Source organism: Rhinolophus sinicus, chromosome 2, assembly GCF_057876585.1.
Source record: "Rhinolophus sinicus isolate RSI-liver-muscle chromosome 2, RSI-T2T, whole genome shotgun sequence".
NCBI lineage: Eukaryota > Metazoa > Chordata > Mammalia > Chiroptera > Rhinolophidae > Rhinolophus > Rhinolophus sinicus.
The window spans coordinates 84529798-84552676 of record NC_142502.1 but is presented as its reverse complement, the minus strand read 5'-3'; the positions used below and the strand labels follow the sequence as shown (position 1 = coordinate 84552676).

Here is a 22879-nt window from a genome sequence, read left to right as displayed (position 1 = left end):
AATAATGTGTAAAGAATTCCAGGAGTAAGGGAAATGAAAGTAGAGATAACTTTCTGAATATTGAACACTATGTTGAATATTGTGACTACCTATTGTCAAGTTATAAAAGTTTAAGAACAGGCCAGATTTTAAGTGATCTCTATTACATTTTTAACAAGATGCTATGGCATCCTTACTATAATGTGTGGCCTAGTATCACTCAAGTAAATCTCATGGATATCTGAAAAATCAAACAAATCCCATAGCACTCCAATGTCACCTTCAGAGATGATTCACAGGCTATTTTATATCATTATATTTATATGGTAAAACACCTAATGTAGCAGTAGAAGAATGGCTTTTAAAGAGAAGAGTTAGAAAAATGAATGATTCTTTTCATTTACCATGCAAGACAGAGATTAAGATGTCACAGAAACTGATGACAGCAAGTGTAAGATCGCATTTAATACACACTGAAATCGCCAAATACTTAAATAAACTCCATCCATGTTTTTTCCATGTACACAATTCAAGGTCATTTCTTTACCATTGACATACATTTCTGCAATCATGCAATAAAACTGAGAATTCTGAAATAGCTTCATGTTTTCAATAAAAAATTACCTTCTCCTCTACCTTTACATCTCCTATGGTTTGTGATTCTTGTAGTTGTTTCAAAGATTCACTAAAGAATAAATTAGAACTTTCTTGAAGAGTTTTCACTTGTCTTTCCAACTCATTTCTTTCTTCATCTGTCATTCTAAAATAACCAGAAAATATGAAAAGAGGAATGCAAGTCTTCATGTGATAAAGATTACATATTAGGCTCAATGATTTTGTAATGTAAAATACTTTTCTAAATAAGTACACCATCATACAATAAAATAAAACCTCACAGACAGATTGCTCAGGTCTTAGAATGGCTGTATGTGCAAATTAAGGATGGCCCTGAATACACCTAGGAACCTTTCTCTTGTATAAAAAAGGGACTCAAGGATCGGATGTAAACTAACATAGTAGCACCTCTCTAGCATATACAAGTTTCTGAAATAACAAGAGGGAAGGATATCATTGTTTGTCCCAACATGGAAAAGGGACAGTAAGGTACCATTATTCAAGATGAAACTTGTTTAAGCTGAAGGATGAACAAAGAGGAAATATAAAATCATTATGGAATAATCCTAAAGAGGACAGCCAAAAAGGGTTTAAGAAAAGGGTAGATTCAAATCCTTAAATCTACAGACAATTTCTGAAACTAAAGTCGGGGAGGAGTCTTGAGTACCACAGAGAAGCTTCCAGCTCGCAGCTCTGTTTACATCCTGAAATCACTACTTATTGGGTTTAAAAATGTCATTGTTTCTTTAAATATTCAGTCTTCACCCACAGTAAAAGTATTTATCATGAGATACTTAAAAAAGAAAGAAAAAAGAAAAGGGTAGACTCCTTCCCTGCCTGAGGCATTAACTAAAATATATAAAGTGCCTTACTGCAAAAAGTAGGACCAAAATATAAGAAATCAGGTTGCCGCAGGTCTCAGATAAGAAAATGAAGAAGATATTTACACACATTTTCCAAAAGGTAAGCCTCAAAGAGCACTACTTTGTATTAAGACTTGGCTTGCAGTCTTCACAACCAACTAGCTTTTGATCCTTAACCTCTTTGAGCCTGTTTCTTATCAGTAATATTTGGGGATAATAAGTCCATTTCAGACTTCTGTTAAGACTAAAAGTGACAATTGCTAAATGTGTAATCTTACATAATTATATTACTAGGCAAATTTGTGATTAAGTTCCATTTTAAAAACCTCAACTAAAATTTACCATCTTTTATTTTGCTGAATGTTTTTAAGTCCAATGCCCTACATTGAATAAAAGATCTAATGAAAACCATCATACTTGTCTCCATGTTTAGCCAAAAAGAGCTGCATGGTTTGAAGTGCCTCAGATAATTGTTCCTTCTTGGTTAATATTTCTTCACTGGAAATCTGCAAGGTAAGGAAAACACATTCACACTTGCCCCTCATGAAGACTAGACAACAGTAATTTCTAAAAACGAATCAAGTTGTCATCAAGACCCAAACGATATCTATTTTCTAGGTGACCCAAGTCAAACCCATTACTTATAATCAGTCTATAGGCCTGAATAAGAATACTTTATATTTAGAATGCATGATTAAGGAAAGCCTCTCTAACCATAATACCATCACTTTCATAAGGAAAGAATAATGCGGCATTATCTGGTTCTCACATGTGTCCCAGCCTAAACATGAATAAAGGTTGCCTTAACATGCCAGGTGGCTAGAGGCTCAGCATCCCTGTACATCACAGTAAACAAAAATACACATGACTGAGGAACACTACCCCCAGCGAGGACCTTCCTTCCCCAAGCTCCTGGATACAAGGCTCCTTTTGAGAAAACTACAGTGACTGTTATAATCTGTAGGTCTACTGACCAAAATTAAATAATTTTTATTGCTAAGATTTTCACTAGTGAAAGTTGCCTGTGATGATCAAAGGAATAAAATTGATCTGTTTGAGGAGGGCAAGAGGTTGTAACACTTTTCCTCATTCCTCAGTGTCTCATTTCTGAATACCTAATATCAGAAATTGTCTGCCATTCTTTTAAATGGGCAGAAATGAGAGTAACTGACAGGCCAAAGAAAAGGTATCTTTTCCCCAAAAAGTCTTCTATTTAGAGTCAATTTAAAGTCTATATTTCATGGTTATAGGTAGTAATAAGGTCATATTGATATTTTGAAAGACATGCATTATTCACATCAAATTGCCTTAAATTCTTTTAACATACAGATCATCGTTACTAGAAATTTATAATTGAGGCCGTGATCTGCATTTAAAAAAGTATCTGTTTACTTTTATGTCTGCTAGGTCTAAAACTGATCTAGCGAAATTTTGGAGAATACCACAGAATGAGAAAATACCAAGGGTTTATAATCCATATTTCTCAAAAGAAACTTGGTCTCCCAAGAAATCCTTGCCAAGATTAATGTCCCTATTTTAGTTCTCTTCCTATTTGACAAGGGGGATTAAAAAAGGATGAGGATATTTTAAACTAAATATTTGCATAAAATAACTTTGAAAAGCCTTGCGTTTAAAACACCAAATGTAATTGTGTTCCAACTTCTTATTTCTTCCACACTATAGGAAATATAGTACACAAAACTATGAGCTAATATGGCTGCATTTCAATTGAATAATTCAAATACATAGTCAGGCCTGTAAACTTCTCCGAGGGGGAGCCACAGATAAGGTACATCTGCCTCACATCATAGGGGAAATCAGACAAGACACTGAAGTTTTCCTCTATTTAATTATGTCCACAATGACTGTCAACTGATGACAAATGAGAAGCTAATGACAGGTAATAATAGCCCCCCCTGATATCCATAGGTCAGGAAGGGGCAGGACGGCAGTATAGGAAAAGTTTTCAAGAAAAATGCTGCTTCACTTAATGGAAATTTTTTTTTTTATAAATACAGCAGTAATTCCAATGCTGTCACTAGTAGCAGCAGCAGCAATCCTGGAATTTACACCTTACCAACCAGTGCCCTCGGAGCTTCAAGTGGTGGCAGTGCAATAGACACCATGGAGCACAAACAACTCAGGAGTGGGAACTACCCAGCCAATGCCAAGGAGCTGGGGTACAGAAGATAGCCCACAGAACTGAAGAATTCATTTATGTCAGAGAAAGCATCTAGAATTTCCAGTGACTGACTGGAGAGCACGCCTTTATAAAATAGAAAAGGTCCAGAAAGGCACAACTAAGCTCAACCTTCAAAACTGTTAATATCCTAGTTTGTATTTCTGTAATTGTTGAAAGTTTTTGTTTATATTTGTTAAGAATGAAACTGCACACATGTATGATACAGAGTGCATGGATTTACTCTCGGCCTAAAAAGGATGGCTCTGCTCTTCAGCAGTTCTCTTCACGGTCATCCTTCAAGAAGCAGATCTGACTACTAGGAAAGGCAGCGTAACATTAGTTTATTGCTAATATGACTGATATATATGGTTCAGGCTTTGGAATCAGAAACACCTTCTGCCTGCCTGCCACATACTGTGATTCATTGGGCATGTTACTTAACCTCCCTGATCCTCACTTGTAATTGCCTATAAAAATGGGGGGAAAGTAAGGCAAACTTTTCTTTAAGTGGACTGTATCTTCTCAGTAAATTCTACCCAATATTATTAACAAGGACCTCAGTGAATACCTTTTGCTTAGAGAGGGGAGATTTTCCAGCCTTCTCTCCGTCTCTCAAAGTCTTGCTGATATTTGATACCCATTTCTGTAATTCTTTGGCTTTTTCAACATGCTCTTTCTTTTCTTCTTCCAGTGACTTCTGACAGGTGTGAATAGTAAAAAAAGATATTCCGGTAAATGACTGAGCTATTAATCTGACCTCGCCACAGAAAACAAGAATGTAAAAATGTGTTTCCATCACACACAGGTTACTAAAATCTTTTATTCATTCACTTAACCATGTTTATTGTATCACATAGCAAATGTACTTCCAAAAAGGTTATGGTAGCAAAGGAAGTTGTGATAAACATTCTTTAATCATCAGTCTAACCTCCCAGCTGGTCAATCAATATGACAAATTTAAAAAAAAAAAACCCTCAATTTTATTCATGAAGCACCAGAAGATCTTTGAATTGCTGCCTTTGCCTTAGCATTACAATCACAATAGTCTGGACAGAAAAGTATGAGGAAATGGGAAGCTGCAAGGATAGAGAATGTGTACACATATATGAAAATTACATAGAATGAAGAAAACTCTTCCCCCCCCTCTTCCAACAGACAATCCATTCACAGTGCTACTTTAATTACCAAGTCTAGAAACGAGAGATTGTGGTAAACGTTTAATACGTAAAGAAGTTCACTACATACAGAAAAACTACAAACTTTTCTTATTTTTTAAGGTAATCTGAAACACTATAGCCTCAGTGGAAATTGACATCTCTCTCTCTCTGATTCCATGGTGCTTTTTGAAGTGCTTTTTCAGTGAGTGTAATAGATCACTTTACAAACGGGAACCCTAACATCATCAGGCTGGGTCCATTCAGTGATGAAGAGTTCTGAAGAAAGGATGCGCTGAACTTGCGGGACTTCATCAAGCTTATCCCACGTTCTAGGTACAATACTTTTATTTTAGTGTGGGCTAGATTTGAAATATATATATATATATATCTCAAAGCTAAATGGAACCATTGTTAGAGCAGTAAATCTTTTCTTATTTTAAATTTAAAAACTATCCTCTCTTGAACAGTCATCAATTTCTAGAAATAGTGCTTTGAGCAAGTGACACAATTACTAGACTAATACCATGTAACTGGTACCATCATGCTCTGGACAGATCACAGGAACTAACATATCTTCTTATGAAGAATAGTAGAGGCTAGAAATTCCTGTCATCAACGGTTCAGATACTTCTAAGAGTTTAAGTCCTGTGTGGAAATCAAAATCAGCTTTTTCCAAGGCTTCCTTGTATGTCAACTTTCTTTTTGTCTGGGGACATATTATATTCCTGACATAGGACTTCTGATCTTTGAGTTTTGTAGCAAGGAAGACATCTATAATACCTACTTGGAGAGCCTCTTCTATTGACAACCGGGAGTGACCCTGGGGCTCTATCAACCCCCCTGTCAAGTACTGAAACTCCAAACATCTGATTCCCATTTCCTTACTTATGATATTTGCATTCACGGCTTCCATCACTGACATCACTTTTTTCGTGACCGGATGGCCAATCCCCGTGATTACTAATTCACACTGTCGCAGCTGCTGGGCAAACCCCTCATCGACGAGGCCTCTGTGCAAAGCTTCGGCCACCCGGTACCTTTTGCCAGTCAGAGGATCAATTATCCCCCCTGTGCTGACTTGGGCTTCAAGGCATCTGAGGCCAGTCATCCGATCGATCAGATTTCTACGGGAGGCCTTTAAGACGCAGATCCTCTCCCCACTAGTGGTCAGCCAGTACCCTGCGATCGGACTGTGCTGATCCTTCTTGGGAACTAACCGGCTCAGCAAAGCATCAGCAAGTTCTGTAAGTGTGACAAGGCCTTCCTGATATTTTTTGACCAAGGCCTGGTCAACTGTTCCCTGCTCTACAGCCTCATCCATATTAAACTGTAATCCTGTTTTAGCATCAGTCAGCATATGAGAAGGATGCCCATAGGATTCAAAAAATGTGGCTTCCCTCCACTGATATTGCTGCCCTGAGAGCTCAAGATACGTACTTTTTTCTATTAGGTTTCTCTGGAAAGCCTCATACGCAGTCAGCTCTGCTCCGGTCTTAGTATCTACTACAGAAACCTTATGAGTTTTTGCTACATTGAGATTGGAAATGTTCCTCTCCCCAAATGGGAACAGAAAGCATTGGCAATCTACATCGAACACACACATTTGCAGTAATTCTGAGTAATACAGAGCGTGCTTATTGTTGGGATTAGGGAAAACTCTGGTGTTGCTCGATGGCTCATGTAAAAATTGTAGGATGGCATTATTCAACAACCCTTGTTGCAAAGCGACTTCGGGAGGGACGCGGATGCCTCTGACAGGGTCAATGACACCCCCACTGGCAATCTGGGCCTCCAAGATATGTTTACCTTTTTGTCGGTCAAGCATTCTATTTTCCATAGCTTGAAACACTGACAACGTCTTAGAAGAATGTGAATATCCCAGGGCTGCCTTCTCTGCCTCAAGGAGCCTAATTTTGAATTCGGAGTCAATAACTCCTTTAAGGATTGCATCTTCAACAGAGTATGTCTGACCTGAAGTGGGATCGATTATAAAACCTGTCACAGCCTGAGCTTCTAAAAACGCTAATGCTATCATTTTGTCTATTATGATTTTCTTGGCTGCTGAACTAAATGAAATCTTTTCTTTTGTGGATTCTAGATAAAGCCCTGCAATTGAGGTGGTTTTCGTCAAAAACTTGCTAAGAGTTTTCTGAACTTCTTCAACAGTCTTAAGACCAAGTCGCAGCTGCTCAATTGTTTTCATGTCCAGAAGCTTAGCTTCAACCAACTGCCTGGCAGTTACAGTATGCCGGAGCCCTTGGAATTTAAATTCCTCATCCCTAACCGAACATGCATGATCGCCATCAAAGTTCTGGAAGGTCTCTGATTCTAAGCCTTTCTTAAGAAAATCTCCTCTCTTGAATCCACCAGATGCTCTGCACCCTCCAAGTATCCATTCTTCATTACTGGAAACTGGCTTCCTTTCTTGTTTTAATGTTGTGACTTCTGTATGCATGTCATACTGCTTGTTCTTAGCTATCTGTAACAGGAATTTATAAGACATTAAAAGTCATCTAAAGAACATTGCATCACTTTACCCATTCTTAATCCAAATATAATTTCTAGAATAACAAAGATAAGTAAAGAGAAGAAGAATTTCAAACCAAAGAGGGGTTCAGGAACAAGTAATACTATTTTGCGAGCCTGAAGTTTACTTTAGATGACAATTAAGGTATTAAAACAGTATGTTTAAAACAAACTGAGATGAAATTTGCCCAGAGAACACATCAGAACTTAAAGTTAACTTCTTGGTTTTTCTAGGTTTTTTTTATGGTCATATTTTTAAAACTATAATCCCATAGCTATAACAGTATAACCATTATATCAGCGTGTTTAACCTCAAGCATTTAAACATTAAAGAGTTATAATTTGTAGTAAAGATTCCAGTAAATCACTAGAAAATTATAGCATTATTTTCAGTCAGAACAACAAAGAGCCAATCAATCACATTTAACATTGTTAAAAAATTTGGTCTAGCAGAGAAAGAAAACAAGAGAGGAAACTTGACATTAGGTAGCTGATAAGGTCTCAGAATCCAGTTTATACCTCTAAGGGTGCCAAAAGCTTCACCAGGTTCATTTCACATTTGTCATCATGACATCTAACAGGTGGTCTGGAATTGTACAGGGCTTGATCTCTTATTTTCTCTATTTCCGATAGTCTTGAAATCGGGTTTTTCTCATCAAAAGTTATCTGTAATTCGGTGCTTGTTTGAGAAAAATACTCAGAGTAACACTCCTGGCTTTTCTCTTTCTCTGGTGGAGCCCCTGACAGCCAGCGCTTGGGTACCTTGGGTATCTGCTCAACAACCTGATGTTGCCACTTTTCTTCCGATTGCTGTGGTTCTTGAGCCCATCTGAGTAGAGGAGATCTGGCTGTTCGGTGAAGCTGTCCCGTGTTCCTAGAGGGGAGGTCTCCAGAGTTTTTACCCTCCCCTGCCACCTCAAAATCTGGTTTGAAGGCACAGTCTTTGGCTGGGCTCTTTTTTTGGATTTCACACTGGAGCAAAACTAATTGATGTTCCTGTTCCTTTATCTGTTGATCCATTTTTTGCTTCAGGTTTTCAACTTCACGTTTCTGGGCTACCAGCTCCTCTTCAAGTTTCTTACATTTTTGGTAATGATTTGCTTCCACATTCTGCCCTTGTTGGATTTGCTCACGATATTGTTGAAGCTGCCTTTCAAGTTCTCTAATATTTGTTTCACAGTGCTTAGCATTCTCTTGAGCTCTGCAGTTTTCTCGCTGAAGAGATACAAAGTCAAGCTTGATGCCTGAAATATCATTTTCAGTGATAACTTTGGAATCCATTAATTTTTCCATCTTTTTCCGAAACTCCTCTGCCGAACGTTTGAATTTATCAGATTCTTCCTGAAACAGAACCAGCTTTCTGTGGGTCATCTGCTCCTCTATGGTCTTTAAGTACAGTTCATCTTGTACCTTTTTCAACCTGTTATTTAACTCTTGTACCTGAGCTTGTTGTAGCTGCACTTTCTGCTCCCCCAGTCGCTTTTCCTCTTTGGAAGCGTTCAGCTCAGCATTCAGATTTCTAACCTCCTTCTCAGTATTCTGGATAATAATGTTCTGCTTGTCACACTTTTGCTTAAATTCACTTACTAAGTTTTGACTTCTGGCCAGGTCTTCTTCTAGGCATTTAATTTTTTTATGGAAATCCTGTTCTGTTTTCGTCTGTTTGTGCAAGTGCTCATTTGTGTTGCGGAGCTGATCTTTAAAACCATCTGCCTGAATTTTCAATGTTTCACATCTTTGCAGGATTGCTTGTTTTTCTAAAACCACATTCGTCGATTCTGCCTGAATTCTCTGCATCACCAATCTGGTTTCATTATTCTGCCTAGTAAGCTCATCTACTTTTTGTTTCAGCATTTCTGCACACTTATTACTTTTCTCCAATTCTTCATTAAGCTTTTGGATTTTATCATTATTTTCTTTTTCAGCTTTAATGTTTTGAAGCAACTGTGCATGGCTTTTCTCAAATTGTTCTTTTAGGTGATCTGATTTTCTCTGACAGAACGGCATTCTTTCATTAGAGAATTCCTTCTTATCCCAAAAAGAGTTATCTTGTGAATTTAAATGCTGAATATTCCTCTCAGCTATAGCATGTGTCCTGGTGATTCTGTCTACTTCCCGTTGCAGTTTCCCTTTTTCTTGTTGAAGGGATTCTAATTCTACTTCATAATTGTGCTTTATTTTCTTAAGGTCATTAGCTTCTTGCATGACTTCTTCAGCTTTGTCTGTGGTTTGGTTCAATTGCCGACCCAGTTCTCTGAGCTGCTGAGCATACCCTTCCTCTACCATATGCTTCCTTTCCAACTCTAACTTAAGGCACTTTAGTGTATTGTTTGTTTCATCTAGTTTTTCTTTTAGCAGGCGAGCCTTTTCCTCAGATGAAGTTTTCTCAAGCTGGAGGGCATTCAGTTCATACTTCAGCTCTCTCATGTGTTTTTCAGCGTTTCTATTGGCGACTGTTAGTTCATCTACCTGCTGTTTGAGTTCTTCTGCTTTCTGCTTGTCGTGCTCTTTCTGTGTGACGGCACCAGTAGGCAACGTGTTTTCTCTGCATGAATACTGAATTTCAGTTATTCTTCTCCTCGCTTCCAATTCAATTTTCTGCTTTTCTTTCAACTGTTTCTCTGCGATCTGTTTTTGAGATGATAGATCTTTTTCCATCTGCTTCACCAGCTTCAAGAGTTCTTCTTCATTGTCTCGCTTTCTTCTTAATTCTTCCATTAACTTATTTTTTTGTTGTTCCAAGTCATTGAGACTTGAATCTTTTCTTTTAAGATGATCTTCCAGTGTTCTTCTGGTGAAGGTGTTTTCCTCTAACTGGTTCCGGAAATTCAGAAGGTTTTCTTCCACAGCTGCTCTTTTGGCCTCAGCCTCTGCCGTGAGCCGCCTGACTCGCTCCAGCTCCCGTTGGGCAGCTTCCTTCTCTCTCACAATGGTCTCCAGTTCCCGGCGGTACTGCTTGGCTTCACTTTCAGCCCTGATTTTCTGCAGAGCGATGTCTTCCACATTTCGCTGCTGCTTTCTCAATTCATTTTCCGCAGCCTCCTTGACCTTCGGAAGCTCTTCCTCTACTCGGGACTTTTGTTTCTGTAGTTCAGCTACCATTTTCTCCAGTTCACTTATCTTTCCTGTAAGTTTGCTATTCTCAGTCATTGTTGCCTTCTGACGCTGAAGCAGATCTGAATATGCCCCATGTTCAGAAGTCTCCTTACACCTTTTAATCTACAAGAGATGTTTAAAAGTGTCAAACCTGTTCTAGTCATATTTATCTTTAAAAATCTGAAGCAAGGCTCACAAAAGAACTTACAAATACAAGTGAACACAAATGCAGAACAAGCAGTACTACCGCCACCATCACCACCATCACCTTCTTCAGAGAGGAAGCTTCAGAAAGTCAGCAAAAGGAGAAGACAAAAGCCCTTCATGACAGGTTTTCTAAACCAAAGATTCCTTTTTTGTCTCTCAGGAATAATTTTGTTTTAAAAATTAGCTAGCTCAGGATTTTACATCAAGAAGAGGCCTTACAAAACATATGGCATGACCTCAACCTTTTACAGATGAGGAAACTGAGGTACAGGGAGGTTAAATGATAACGAAGCGGGAACTAAAACTTTCTCAACAGTGCTATTTCTGCTCTCACAAAAAAACTTAGTCCTGCAAGCTCAGAAGAACATACAACATATAGGAACCGAATGACAATAAAGAGTTAAATTTTCAATATCTAGTCCAATGGAAATTAAAAAGGATGTTAACAAGCCTCTGTTTTATGGTTAAAGAAACAAAATATGAAACTTTGGAACAAACAGCCAAATGAAGAAATATTACTTAATATGGGGGAGGAGGAAAATTATATAAAAACTTTAATTTCTAAAGTCAAATTCCTTACTTGTTTATACTTGCCATATTATGACAGCTATAACCAGAATTGCTAATGCAAAGGCAGCTATAGTCCCTGGTGGCTTCAAAAACGACGTGCTTCATATACTCACAGATTTTGTTGATGTTGTTAATGACATGCCTCATAGGAATCCACCTTGACAAGTACCTTTAGATACTCCGTAAATATAAAGATATTTGTTAAATAGAAATTCTTTTAACAATCTACTTCGGGATTCAGCCCCAATGTATAGAATAAAATATAAGAAATTTTTTTTACTCCGTTAATGACAGGATTGATCTCAGCTGGGAGGAGTATATTTTGCATTAACTACAGAATTACATGATCAGGGCTAGTTTTAACTACGATTTAGTTTCTCCTTATTAATATAAGGTGGTTAGTTTCATATCATCAACTCAAAAAAACTATCATAATTAGAAACAACTTAAACAGAAGTACAGAAATCATTCTACATAGATTTTGTTTTATTAAATTGAGAAGCTTTGGGTAAATTTCAATAATTAAATTTACATTATAGACCACACATCTTATTTTGCTTCCTCTCATTTCTTGATCCCCAATAATTTTGACAAAAATTTCAGTTGTTTCCTTTGCTAATCTAAACATGGTTTATAATAAGAATTCATGTAAAACAAATATAATCACAGTCTGCAGTACTTAGTGCTCTGTTTTCTTTATTTTGTTATCAGGGACAACTCTTAGTGACACTTAAGCATTTTATCTGCTTAAATATTAAATTTTCAATATTTTTTCAATAGTTGACTTCTAATAGGGTATTTCTCAAGTCTTTATCAAACCTCATTTAAACTTAGCTATTGCTAAGAAGTTTTGAGTTTTTTTCCTTAAGTATGTTCAGAGGTTAAAAAAAAATGAAAATTCTCTTGGAGAAAAATGTTTGTTGTTGAGCCCTCAGTGTTTTAATTAAAGTCATTTTATTATTGTTAATAATCTTACATTGTCTAGATAACACTGAACTTTTTAGCGAATACTAGAAATACTACTATAAAAATGTAGTCCTATTGATTTGCTTTCCTGCAGATCTCCAACATATTCATATAAAAATAACTTCAAGTTTTCTCTAAATTTTCCGCAAGGAGACATGCTGTCCTTTAATCTCAGCAATTAATATTTAAAACATTTTGCTCTCAACATAAACTAGAAACTCTCTTTATCTATCTAATATTCATTATAGATACTCTGCTTACATTTCTAATTTGGTACTAAATTCTAAAATTCACTAGTATCCCTCTTTGATTTAATGTTTGTTATGGAAAATTCTACTCTCAGTCCAAGGTTTCTCATGTAGATCTTTACAGATTCAGTTTCAGAAACACTACTCTTCGGACTCTAAAAACTGAACTATATATTTTTAACAAGACCGACCATTAATAAGATTCTTTACAGGTGAATGTATATTCAGAAATTTTTTTAATGTATTTTAAATTATAGACTTTACATGGTCTTCCATAAACTATATTGTTTTAACTTTCGAGTCACTATAATTGTTTTACATTTCAAACCATGACAAGCATAACGTGTATATATTCAGGCTTTGTGAATTGTCATTTGGTTCAATCAACTTTAGTATTTCTACCTGATCAGATAAACTGAGCAAAGTGGCCCATATATGTGCAATCAGATAGATACACGCTATAAGAAAGGACAAGGACTTAAATTATTTTATTTTACATTAACTACTAAACATATAATTAAAAGACCTATATACCATTTAAAATGGAATTGTATCTCTTAAAAAGTAAAAATATGTTTTAAAAATATGGATGTTCTTTCATAGTGAGCGGTATATGACTATTATTTGGATGGTCACAAATATGGTTTTCCTTTCTAAGTACAAAGGAAGCTAGTTATAAAGACTTGCAACTAGCTATGTTAGTGATTTAGTCGCAGGAAACTGTTAACACTGAACAGACTAAAATAGTTTATAAAAGCAGTCATAGTTTTAGAAATAGAAAATACCATCTATTATTAGACATTTACTACTGTTTTGATTCTCTCATTATATGAAGGATAATCATCTTCAAAATTTCAACAGTATAATTTAAAATGGCTAATATCCCACAATTTACTAATTTTAGCATTCAGTCTACTATTTTTGTCTGTTCTGAGGTTAGAAATAAAAAGCATATAAAGATAACTGAGCACAGAATAATCCCTTCAAAAGTATATACAATAGCATTTTATGACAATACAGTTTCATAAATAACTCCTCACTCTTTCTATTCCTGAATGTTTTTAAAATGCAGAGTCCAAGCCACAGAAGTCCTCCAAATTAGAATGCTCCTTAAATAGTCTTTTAGTCTTTTAACACAACTCTTAAAAAGTACTATCATTTTGTACAAACACTTACTACTTCTAAATTAATGGCTTTTGTTTTAAATCCTTGAAGATGTAAATTAATTTAAAATGCATAAGACAAAGTGTTCATGTAATATTTCTATAGACATTACAACATTAGTAAGTATACTTCAAAGAAGCATACTTCTCAACTGTGAGAAAACTAGAAAAATTTCTGCCAGTGCCAACATTTCGTAATTTAACAGAATCATTTAAGTCATTAACTCTATCATATTAGAGTCCTAGAGTGAAAATTAAAAAATGGTACTCTATTTGAGAAAATCTTCAAAATAATTTTGAAAACCTAGGCCTCTACTCTTTTTCATTGTAATTTTAGAATTAAATTATACTTATATATCAGCTACCAACCATGTAAATTTATCATGAAACCTTGTGTGTTTTCGCGAACCATACTATATACTTCCTTCTTAGTTAGCTGTTCATAATTAATGGTTACCTCTTCCTCTTCCAGCCTCTTCAATGAATCACCAGCAAATTTAATATATTGTGTCATGAGGGTGACCAGAGCAGTATACCGCGTCCGTAGGTCCATGAACTGCAAGTAAGGAAAAAATAATAAAAACATAATCTCCAGTTGCCTTAAGTGAGTTGAATAAATGTTAAGTAATGATTACAATATTAACTAGGCTTTGTGACAGCAAAGTACACAACTCCCTGATCATGGCAACTGGGTAGGAATGAGCTTATTACTATTGTACAAACCAGACTAAATGACATTGCTCTTCCAAATTTAATCAGGAAGTACATTTATTATTCTCTGCAGTTAATAATTAATCCTGAATAAAGATTTTCATAGGTTTAAAAAAATTTAATAAAATGTAACGTTATAGGTAGAGATTCTTTGAAGGATGATGAAAAAGTTCTGGAAATGGATAGTGGTCACAACATTTTGAATGTACTGAATGCTACTGAATTGTACACTTAAAAATGGTTAAAATGGTACATTTTCCATTATGTATATTTTACCATATAAATAAATACATTTTTTTAAGCATCGTTTCTCTCTTCTACAACCCCTCCCTTCTCTATTGCACTTTTCTTACCTCTTGAATAATGAGATCTGCAGAGCTCTGCATTCTTCTGCGTTTCACTGGAGATTTTTGTTGTGAATCTACCATGGCCCTGTAGGTCATTGTTTGTAATTCGTAGTCCTGGGCAAAGGAGGAGTCAGTAAGGATTCAGTAAGATTAAATTAACTAAAGCAAAGTACTAAAATCTAATTCTGGACAGTAAAGGAGTCAGTAAGATTAAATTAACTACAGCAAAGTACTAAAATCTAATTCTACAGTGATTGGACACAGAGAAATGGAACTTAGTTTCACTAAATAACTTTAAAGAAAATAATGCAAAACAACATTTTTAGAAATCTATCCAATCCTGGGATGTTTCCAAGGTGCTAATAAAAATCAGAAACATTTAGGATGGTCAGAAAAGTTTCTAAGTCTAGGTAGAAACTCAGGAAAACATTTATTAATACAATACACCAGTTGTCTTCAGCTTCCCTTTCCTCTAAGCAATGGAACTGCAGATTTGGGTGACTAAAGCTGAGATGTTGTTAACGACTTCAAAAAGCGTGAGTTCTCAAAAAGTTAAGAGATTTTTCTAGCGTTATTAGAAAGAGTGAGAAAGGAGGGAGAAAGAGAGGGGCATAAAGTGATTAACAAATGAATTTCAGAGCTCTATATTTCTTATGTGTGTGGAGGGGTATGCGCGCACATGCTGTGTGACAGAGAGAAAATGAATGAACCCTGGGCTGTCATGTGATGCAGATTTCACAAAAAATTATTAGATAAGTGCCAAAAAGTTTTCAAATGAAGATCCTGTATTCACTTAACACAGGGTGAAATGACGTTCAAAGGCTTCCGAAAAGTACAATGTAGAATCACATACTTGAATATTAAATTTGATACAAATAACTGAATTGTCTTACCTTCACTGTAGTTGAGTACTGTTCTGCATATTTTTGACACTCATCCATTTTGCTCTGTTTCATTTCTATTTCGGACACCAGCATCTATAAATACACACAATTTAGAAGGAAAATGAAAAGAAACACTATGCTATTTAACTCTATGCTCAGGAATTAAGAAATACGTATATCATTTAATAATATAGCTCCTTAGCCCTCAGTACATAATATGTAATTTACCTTATGGGTAAATCACAAACTTCCAGATTAAGACATATAAGCGACCCACTCACATGGGGCTTTCAAAGCAGAAATTACTAAACTCCACAGGAATTACGCAAAAGTAGACTTGAAGTTCTTGGTTCCCACATATTCCTGATCAAAACAGAGCTAGAAATTACTAGCCCCTCAAGATGGAACAAAAATCTACAGAATTGTACACTTGAAACCTATGTAATTTTATTAACCATTGTCACCCCAATAAACTTGAATTAAAAATGAAAAATCTCAAATCACTGAACTTTCTGTGGCTATTCAATTTTCTATCAGTAACCATTTTTACTTATTTAGGATCCCACAAAACTATTATAACCAGCAGAGTACCAAAGAAATTTCCATATCTATGATTAGATAATCATTAGGGATTTGAAAACTGCCCCAACATATTATTTCTTCTTCCTTATGCTTTTGAAAATGACTTCCAAGAAATCAAAGTGAGTGATATACGTAAGGTTGGATGGCAGGATTTTAATATTTATGATTTATTTCCTACCTTCCTCCAAATAGCTGCTGGCTTCTTCTTTTAACAAGCGAAAGGAAGATAAGGGTCATTACTGACCAAATGCACACATAACCTTAGTACAAGGAATTTCGTTTACATACCTTTTGTTGATTCAACTGTGTGGCTAGGGTTTTACTATTTTCAGGCTGATTTTCCTGAATCTTTCTCTGAGTCATTTCAACTTGTTGGATCCAATCATCTAAAGGGTGAAAGGTATCTCTGTAGTACTTCAGCGACTTGCCAATGCCTTCTAAGTCCCGTAACCTAAGAAAAACGTAACAGAATAGTCATAGCTTCCAACAGTATCCACTAGGAGGGTGTAGTAAAGAAGGGAGAGACAAAACAACTGCACCACAACACTGCACTAAGCACAACAATAGGGGTATGGGTAATGATCAAGGCTACGGCACTCCGAGGCACATCTCCAAGGGCATTCCACACTGGCTTGGGTTGAATCTAAATATTTTCCTCCTGGAGTTGTGCAACTTATTTTGCTCTTGGTGTTGTACAACAGATTATCCTAGGGGCAACCCCAAGAGACTAAAGCAGTGAAACTGGAAACTTCACCATAATTATTATCAATACCCAAAGCTTGCATCAAATGGCACTTCACTTTTGAAATAATGACAAGGTAGTTCAATGAATGGTTCAACATGGACTCAGGGAATACTTTCTAGGAGTGATTAAATACATCAGCTTCTATGATTATAAAAATCACTACATTAAACATATATGTCACATGTTTTATAGAGATGAGATATATGTTTGAATATAACTTTACTCCTCAAGAATGGCACTATATCATAAAAGCTTTTTATTTGCATTAAGATAAACATGAAAATGAATGAGAAAAGACACTATACCATTTTTTTAGATGAGCCCTAAAACCATCCCATTTCCTCTCACTTTTTTATTTTAGTCACTGGGTGAATAATTTCAAAGTTTTTGTATCTTCAATAAAAATAAAAAACATGAAAAACAGGTCATTACAATTTCTTTATACCTCTTAAGTCTAATATAGTTTGCTACATATAGCCCTATAAAATGCATGATCCATGCTCTTACTAAGTCTTGTAAGTTGCTAATCACTTTTAATTATTTGAATATTGTGTTTGAATATTATAAGTTGGCAAAAGGAGAAAACTATATTTTTTACCCTTCAGAAATAAGCGAGTAGATTAACTATACAAATGATAGCTATGCAAATAGTATATCGATAGCTTTAATAACATAGAGTCGTAAAAGATTTATTTGAAGTTAAATATCTTACTTAAGTCCACCATATAAGAAAGATACTTTGATAGAGCTCTTGCACTTAACACAATTAACTATATGTGGAAATTAACTACATATATGAAATTATATATGAATATTTTTTAAAGCCTATTTAGTTTAGATTTTACCAAGAACACAAGGATAGACATTAAAGCTCTGCTGAAACTGAACAAAAATGATACTAACCTGTTGTCAATCTGAACATGAATATTTTGCCACCTTTCAACTAATTGATCTGCTTTTTCTTTGTGCCAGTCAAAATCAAGGTCCCGTTCTTTATATGTTTTAAACATTTCATCACTGATGGCTTTCGCTTTTTGCAACTCATCCTCTAATGCATGGAATACCTCCCTGTTTTCATCTACTTCAGATCTCCATTGCTAAAATACATGAATTGGTGGAAGTTATAAAAATGTGTCAACCACTGAACACATTTATTTACCTAGTTTTACAATTATTTACAAATGACTGATACAAAATCAGATAAAGGAAAGAATATCATATACAAAAATAATATATTAGGCTGACCCTTATGACATTGCCAATTTTTGACTGTACTTTGATCTAAATAAGCCTGATAATTTTATAAAGATCAGCCTAAGAGAATTTGCATATAAATAAAACAAAATATATTCTATAAGTAAATCTGTTCCCTCTATGAATCTTTTTCATTGCTATTTTTAAAACATCTATCAACATCGTTTCATTGAAAATTCATTTAAAGTCACTGAGATAACATTTCACAACTGTTTTGCAATAGTTTTACTCAGTTCTTTATATATAAAAGTATAGATACAGGTGAGTATAACTACCAGTCTTTTCCCTTTCTTAGATTAATTCCTCTACTTACCTCCTTGATTTCTTAAAGTAACTGCCTCTTTCAGCAAGAGAATATATTACAAATAATTAAAATTTTAGGTCAACCCTTCTTGCTGCCAACATGAATTGATTACAAAAAGCTACTGTCAAGATGATTCAAATTTCCAATGAGAAGAACTCACCTCGAACTAAAAATGCCTGAATATAATTATTTGTAGTAAGCTATGGCATTAAAGATATATGAAATGGAATGAACATAAATATAATCAAATTAAAACATATAACGGTTGATGTTTGAAGATCTAAATGTTAAAGAAATACTTTTCGAGTACAATCTTGAAAAGCAGCCAAAAGTGAGACACATACCTTTAAAGTACTTATTAGATTCTCAATATTATTCTTGTCTGCTATAACTGCTTCTTCTTCACACAGTTTAGTTTCATAGAGTTTTACAAGGGATTCTGCAGCTTGAGTGTTTTTTAACACCAAATTAACAGTTTTCAACCTATTAAGAGAATTAAACAATAACCTTCTATTGGTAAACATTTATTTTCTCATAATGCAGTCCTGAAGCACCATTTTGATGGATGAAATAGCATGTTCACCATGGAACACGACACATTTACCACAAGATTAATATTCAGCTGACTCTTCTTTAGAGACAGCAGGTGCTCAAACCCATTCCCTGACTACAGTGGTACTTAGCATCAGATTCCAAGATAAGATGGTTTTCTTTCAAATCTTATTCAGACCAAGCTTAAGAGAAAAATTGTATAGGCTACAACAGCTGAACTACCAAAACCACAGGCAAAATGTGGGAAAATCATACGTTATGCCCTAATCTCTGAGGCACATTCCCTTTCAACAAGAAGCATCATCATAAATCCACAGAAATGTTTGTTTAATATATTTGTTATTTTAAAAAGTGAACAGTTATTTTCATAAAAATGAATGCTTTAAATTAACAGTATATACACAGACACACACTCAGAGGGTGCCAGAAAAATGTATATGCATTTTAAGAAAGGAAAGAACGTATTAAAATCGTAATACTCAATATATTCCGATAACAGAAGATGGATACAAGTCACATTTGACTTCTGCAGTTACAAGAGATGCTCAAATTACCATCCGTGTAATTTTAATACAGTTTCCTTTCTTAAAATGTGTATACATTTGTGTGTGTGTTTGTGTATACATACATATATATACACATAGAGAGCGAGAAAACAGTTGTATGAAGCAAATTGACATTGGCAGTGGTTACATACTTCTCTATGTACATGGAAGACATAGAATAGACTTGGTTCATGTTCTGAATGACCACACTGAGCTCAGATCGTAAAGTTGGAACTGAAGGAGAGGCTGCTGCTTGACTAAAAAATTCTTCACATTTATTTGTGATCGTTCCCAAATCATCTTTAAGACGCTCCAGCTCTTTCTTTAGTTTCTATAAAATAGAGAACAAACATAGGTATTAGGTTTTACTCCAGATGGGGCATCTTTCTTAAAAAAGTTTTAAAACACACATTTTACATTATGATAATGAACTTAAAATTCTACACATTCTTTACTTTTTCTTTATCAAATACACTAAGCCATAGCATTCAAGTTTTATTATCAAAAATTCCCTTACTGCCTATCTTTTCAGGCCCAAACATCTAACTTAGTGCTTTTTGCATATAGCAGGTAATCAACAAGCGTATAATGACTTTCATGGTGAGAAGCCCTATAGCCTCCATCATAATAGGTAGGAGGGCACATGTTCCTGTGTTTACCTCATTCAGAGGTAGAACTGAATTACAAAATCCTAGTTTTTAATAAACAATAAATACATCACCAGACCTCACAGAGTGACCACTGGGCAAAATCGAACATATAAGAAGAAGTCACAGAGGTGGTGATAGTCATTAAGATAGTAAATTACCTTAAGTTAATTTTTATCCCAACACCTTTAAAAATCTTACCTCCTGCTCTGTAATCCTGAACACGCTTTCATGCAAATCATCTCGTTCTAGCGGAGTTCGGATCTGTCTAATCAACCGATCTTCACAGTTCTCTAACCGAAGTCTAATGTTTTTTACTTCAGAGATGTAGAGATTATAAACAGATTCCTCTTGCTCCTCTGTAAAAGTAAATATAATATTTAGAAAATACCTGTTTTCTATCTTTTAGAAGCATTTGCTCATATTTTAATATGGCAGTTTTACTACTACTAGGACATAGCGAGTCACACTAATGTTACCAGTTATCATCATGAACTGACCCTAAGGATAAAAACTTTAAAATAATGGCCTTACAATTTACAAAGAATTAATAAAATTTCCTTAATGTCATTTGAAGTACGATTTCTGATTTATCATGTCCAAGGAAAGTAATATATTGCTTTCATGTTCACAAAAATGTGAATTATATTAGTTGCAGATTAATTATAAAAATTAAATAAAAATCCTTAAAAATGAAAGGCAGATAAAATGTGTTAAAGTTTAAAATCTTTTTAACAGAACATTACTAATACAGTTTTTGTCTCTTAGTAATATCAAGAGTTCAGAATAAAGTTTATAGTTAATGAAAGTTAACTAGACAAAATATTTCCCTTTAACCCCTATATAAAATCCAAGTTTGGTTATGGGAAATCACTGCACCTTTCTCCCAGTTTTGCTGTGAATCTAAAACTTCTATTAAAAATAGTCTTTTTTAAAAAATCTAAGTTTGGTACATGAAAAAATAATTCAGAAAAGATAATCTTTTCTGAAACTAAAAGATTATCATTCTGAACATTACATTGCAAAATACTAAAAATGTTGAAAAGCAGATGTATTAAGAATTAATCATTTGTGGGTGGGGCAGTGGATTCCAGCTCAACTCACACTGAGAATGTAACAACTACAAAAAAAATTTCTATAAATTAAGTTTTGTGTCTAAAAAAAAAAAATTTAATCATTTGTTATACTATTTTGTTGGTATCTTTCATTAATTCATCATTTAGACATAAATGAATCCCTCTTGCATCTTCCTACCTCAAACACGATTTTAACATTCCAGTAACTGTGTCTACCTATCACAGGCTGAGTGACATAACACACCTAAGAGTGAAATTCCCATTGAGAGCAGAAAATAACCTATGGGAGAAAAAAACAAGAATTTCCATGCTTTACCTCTTTCTGCAGATTTAAGAAGTTCTTGATAGTACTGTTTACACACATTAACTTCCTTTTCCAGTTGTGTTATATCTGAGCCTGAAAATATTTGGGATTCCTGGCTATCTTCCAGAAAATCTTCAAAACGAGACTGCAGATTACTCAGAACTTGCTGATGTTCACCTGGTAACATTGTCTTTATCTAAAGAAGACCAATGATCCATATAATTAAGTGATTATAGTACAAAGAGCTAAATTTAAAGGGGACAGATCTCAGATTAGGGTCTCGTGTTATACACCAGTTCATACTAACAGTCATTAATAAAAGAACCATTTGAAATTAATTTTCTTTTTCATTAATACTTTGAGGTTTTAAAGTAAGGAAAAACAAGACTATACAATTCAATAAATGAAATTAAACTGAACCCATTTCCAGATGTCCAAACACTATATCTTACTTCCCTATCAAAATATAAGAACTAAGTAAAATATGTGATCTCCAGATATCCCCAATTCTTAGAAGGGTGCCTTGTATATCACAGCTGTATAACAAATAATCATTGAATGAGTGAATATTACCACGGATCTGCTGGGCTCTGCTCCTATTCTATAGCACTCAGAAACTCTACCCCTCATGACAAGTTGCCCCACATTTTCGGACAGATTAAGATGATGTGTAGATTTATACTTACTGAAGCCACATTGCTAGCTCGAATTCTATCAATTTCATTGACGAGATAATGCCAGGATACCACACTCTTCATGTTAACGTGAGTCTCATGCCAAAGAGTTAGGACACTCTGATACTGTTGCTCAATTCTGAAATATATGAAAGAAAACACAGATTCAGCCTTTTCACTCCCTCTGACAACATGCTACAACTTTTCTTTTCGTTTGTAAAATATCCCATGTTTACTAGTCTGAGATCCTTCTGATCCTGTGGGCCTTGATAAAGTATTGATTATTTCTTTAACTTTCCGAGAGCTTCCAAAGCCATTTCTCAGTGTTTTAGCTAATGCATACAAACCTGTTTGCAAAGTCGACCGCGTCTTTGTTTGGTGGAGGAACTGTAAAACACACAGATGGGACCATCGCTTCATTCCCAGTAGGGCTAATGACCTTCCATTTGGCACGATGAGAGTTGTTCGCCAAAACACATTCATCATCTTTATAAATGGTTATCTGGTTTTAAATGAAGAACAGAAAAACCAAATGAGGTCACTGTTGACTAATCTTTTTTCCATACCCAATCTTGGAATTTTTTTTACTGGTGTTTTTTTGTTGTCTTTTTTTTTTGAAGTGGAAAACTTTACTAGTGAGCAATACGACCTCATTTCTAAAACATCTGAATAATGCCAGAAA

At 34.9% G+C, this 22879-nt stretch overlaps 1 protein-coding gene across 33 annotated transcripts in view; it reads right to left on the bottom strand.

Annotated features, from left to right (window-relative positions):
* Positions 1-22879, bottom strand: part of DST (dystonin) — a 428859-nt gene that overhangs the window by 136504 nt on the left and 269476 nt on the right. For 32 of the 33 annotated variants that reach the window (XM_019734620.3, XM_019734625.3, XM_019734626.3 and 29 more), the window contains 14 exons: positions 22545-22699; positions 22210-22336; positions 21536-21719; positions 20345-20502; positions 19649-19827; positions 18744-18882; positions 17745-17938; positions 16385-16547; positions 15524-15607; positions 14637-14744; positions 14030-14128; positions 4208-4336; positions 1875-1963; positions 604-739 (listed from right to left, as the gene is read on the bottom strand). In XM_019734620.3, coding sequence (XP_019590179.3) covers positions 604-739; positions 1875-1963; positions 4208-4336; positions 14030-14128; positions 14637-14744; positions 15524-15607; positions 16385-16547; positions 17745-17938; positions 18744-18882; positions 19649-19827; positions 20345-20502; positions 21536-21719; positions 22210-22336; positions 22545-22699 — 1944 coding nt within the window. Of the gene's footprint in view, positions 1-603; positions 740-1874; positions 1964-4207; positions 4337-5235; positions 7276-7841; positions 10542-14029; positions 14129-14636; positions 14745-15523; positions 15608-16384; positions 16548-17744; positions 17939-18743; positions 18883-19648; positions 19828-20344; positions 20503-21535; positions 21720-22209; positions 22337-22544; positions 22700-22879 lie in introns of those variants that run through there. The other variant, XM_074333128.2, reaches the window with a different exon arrangement.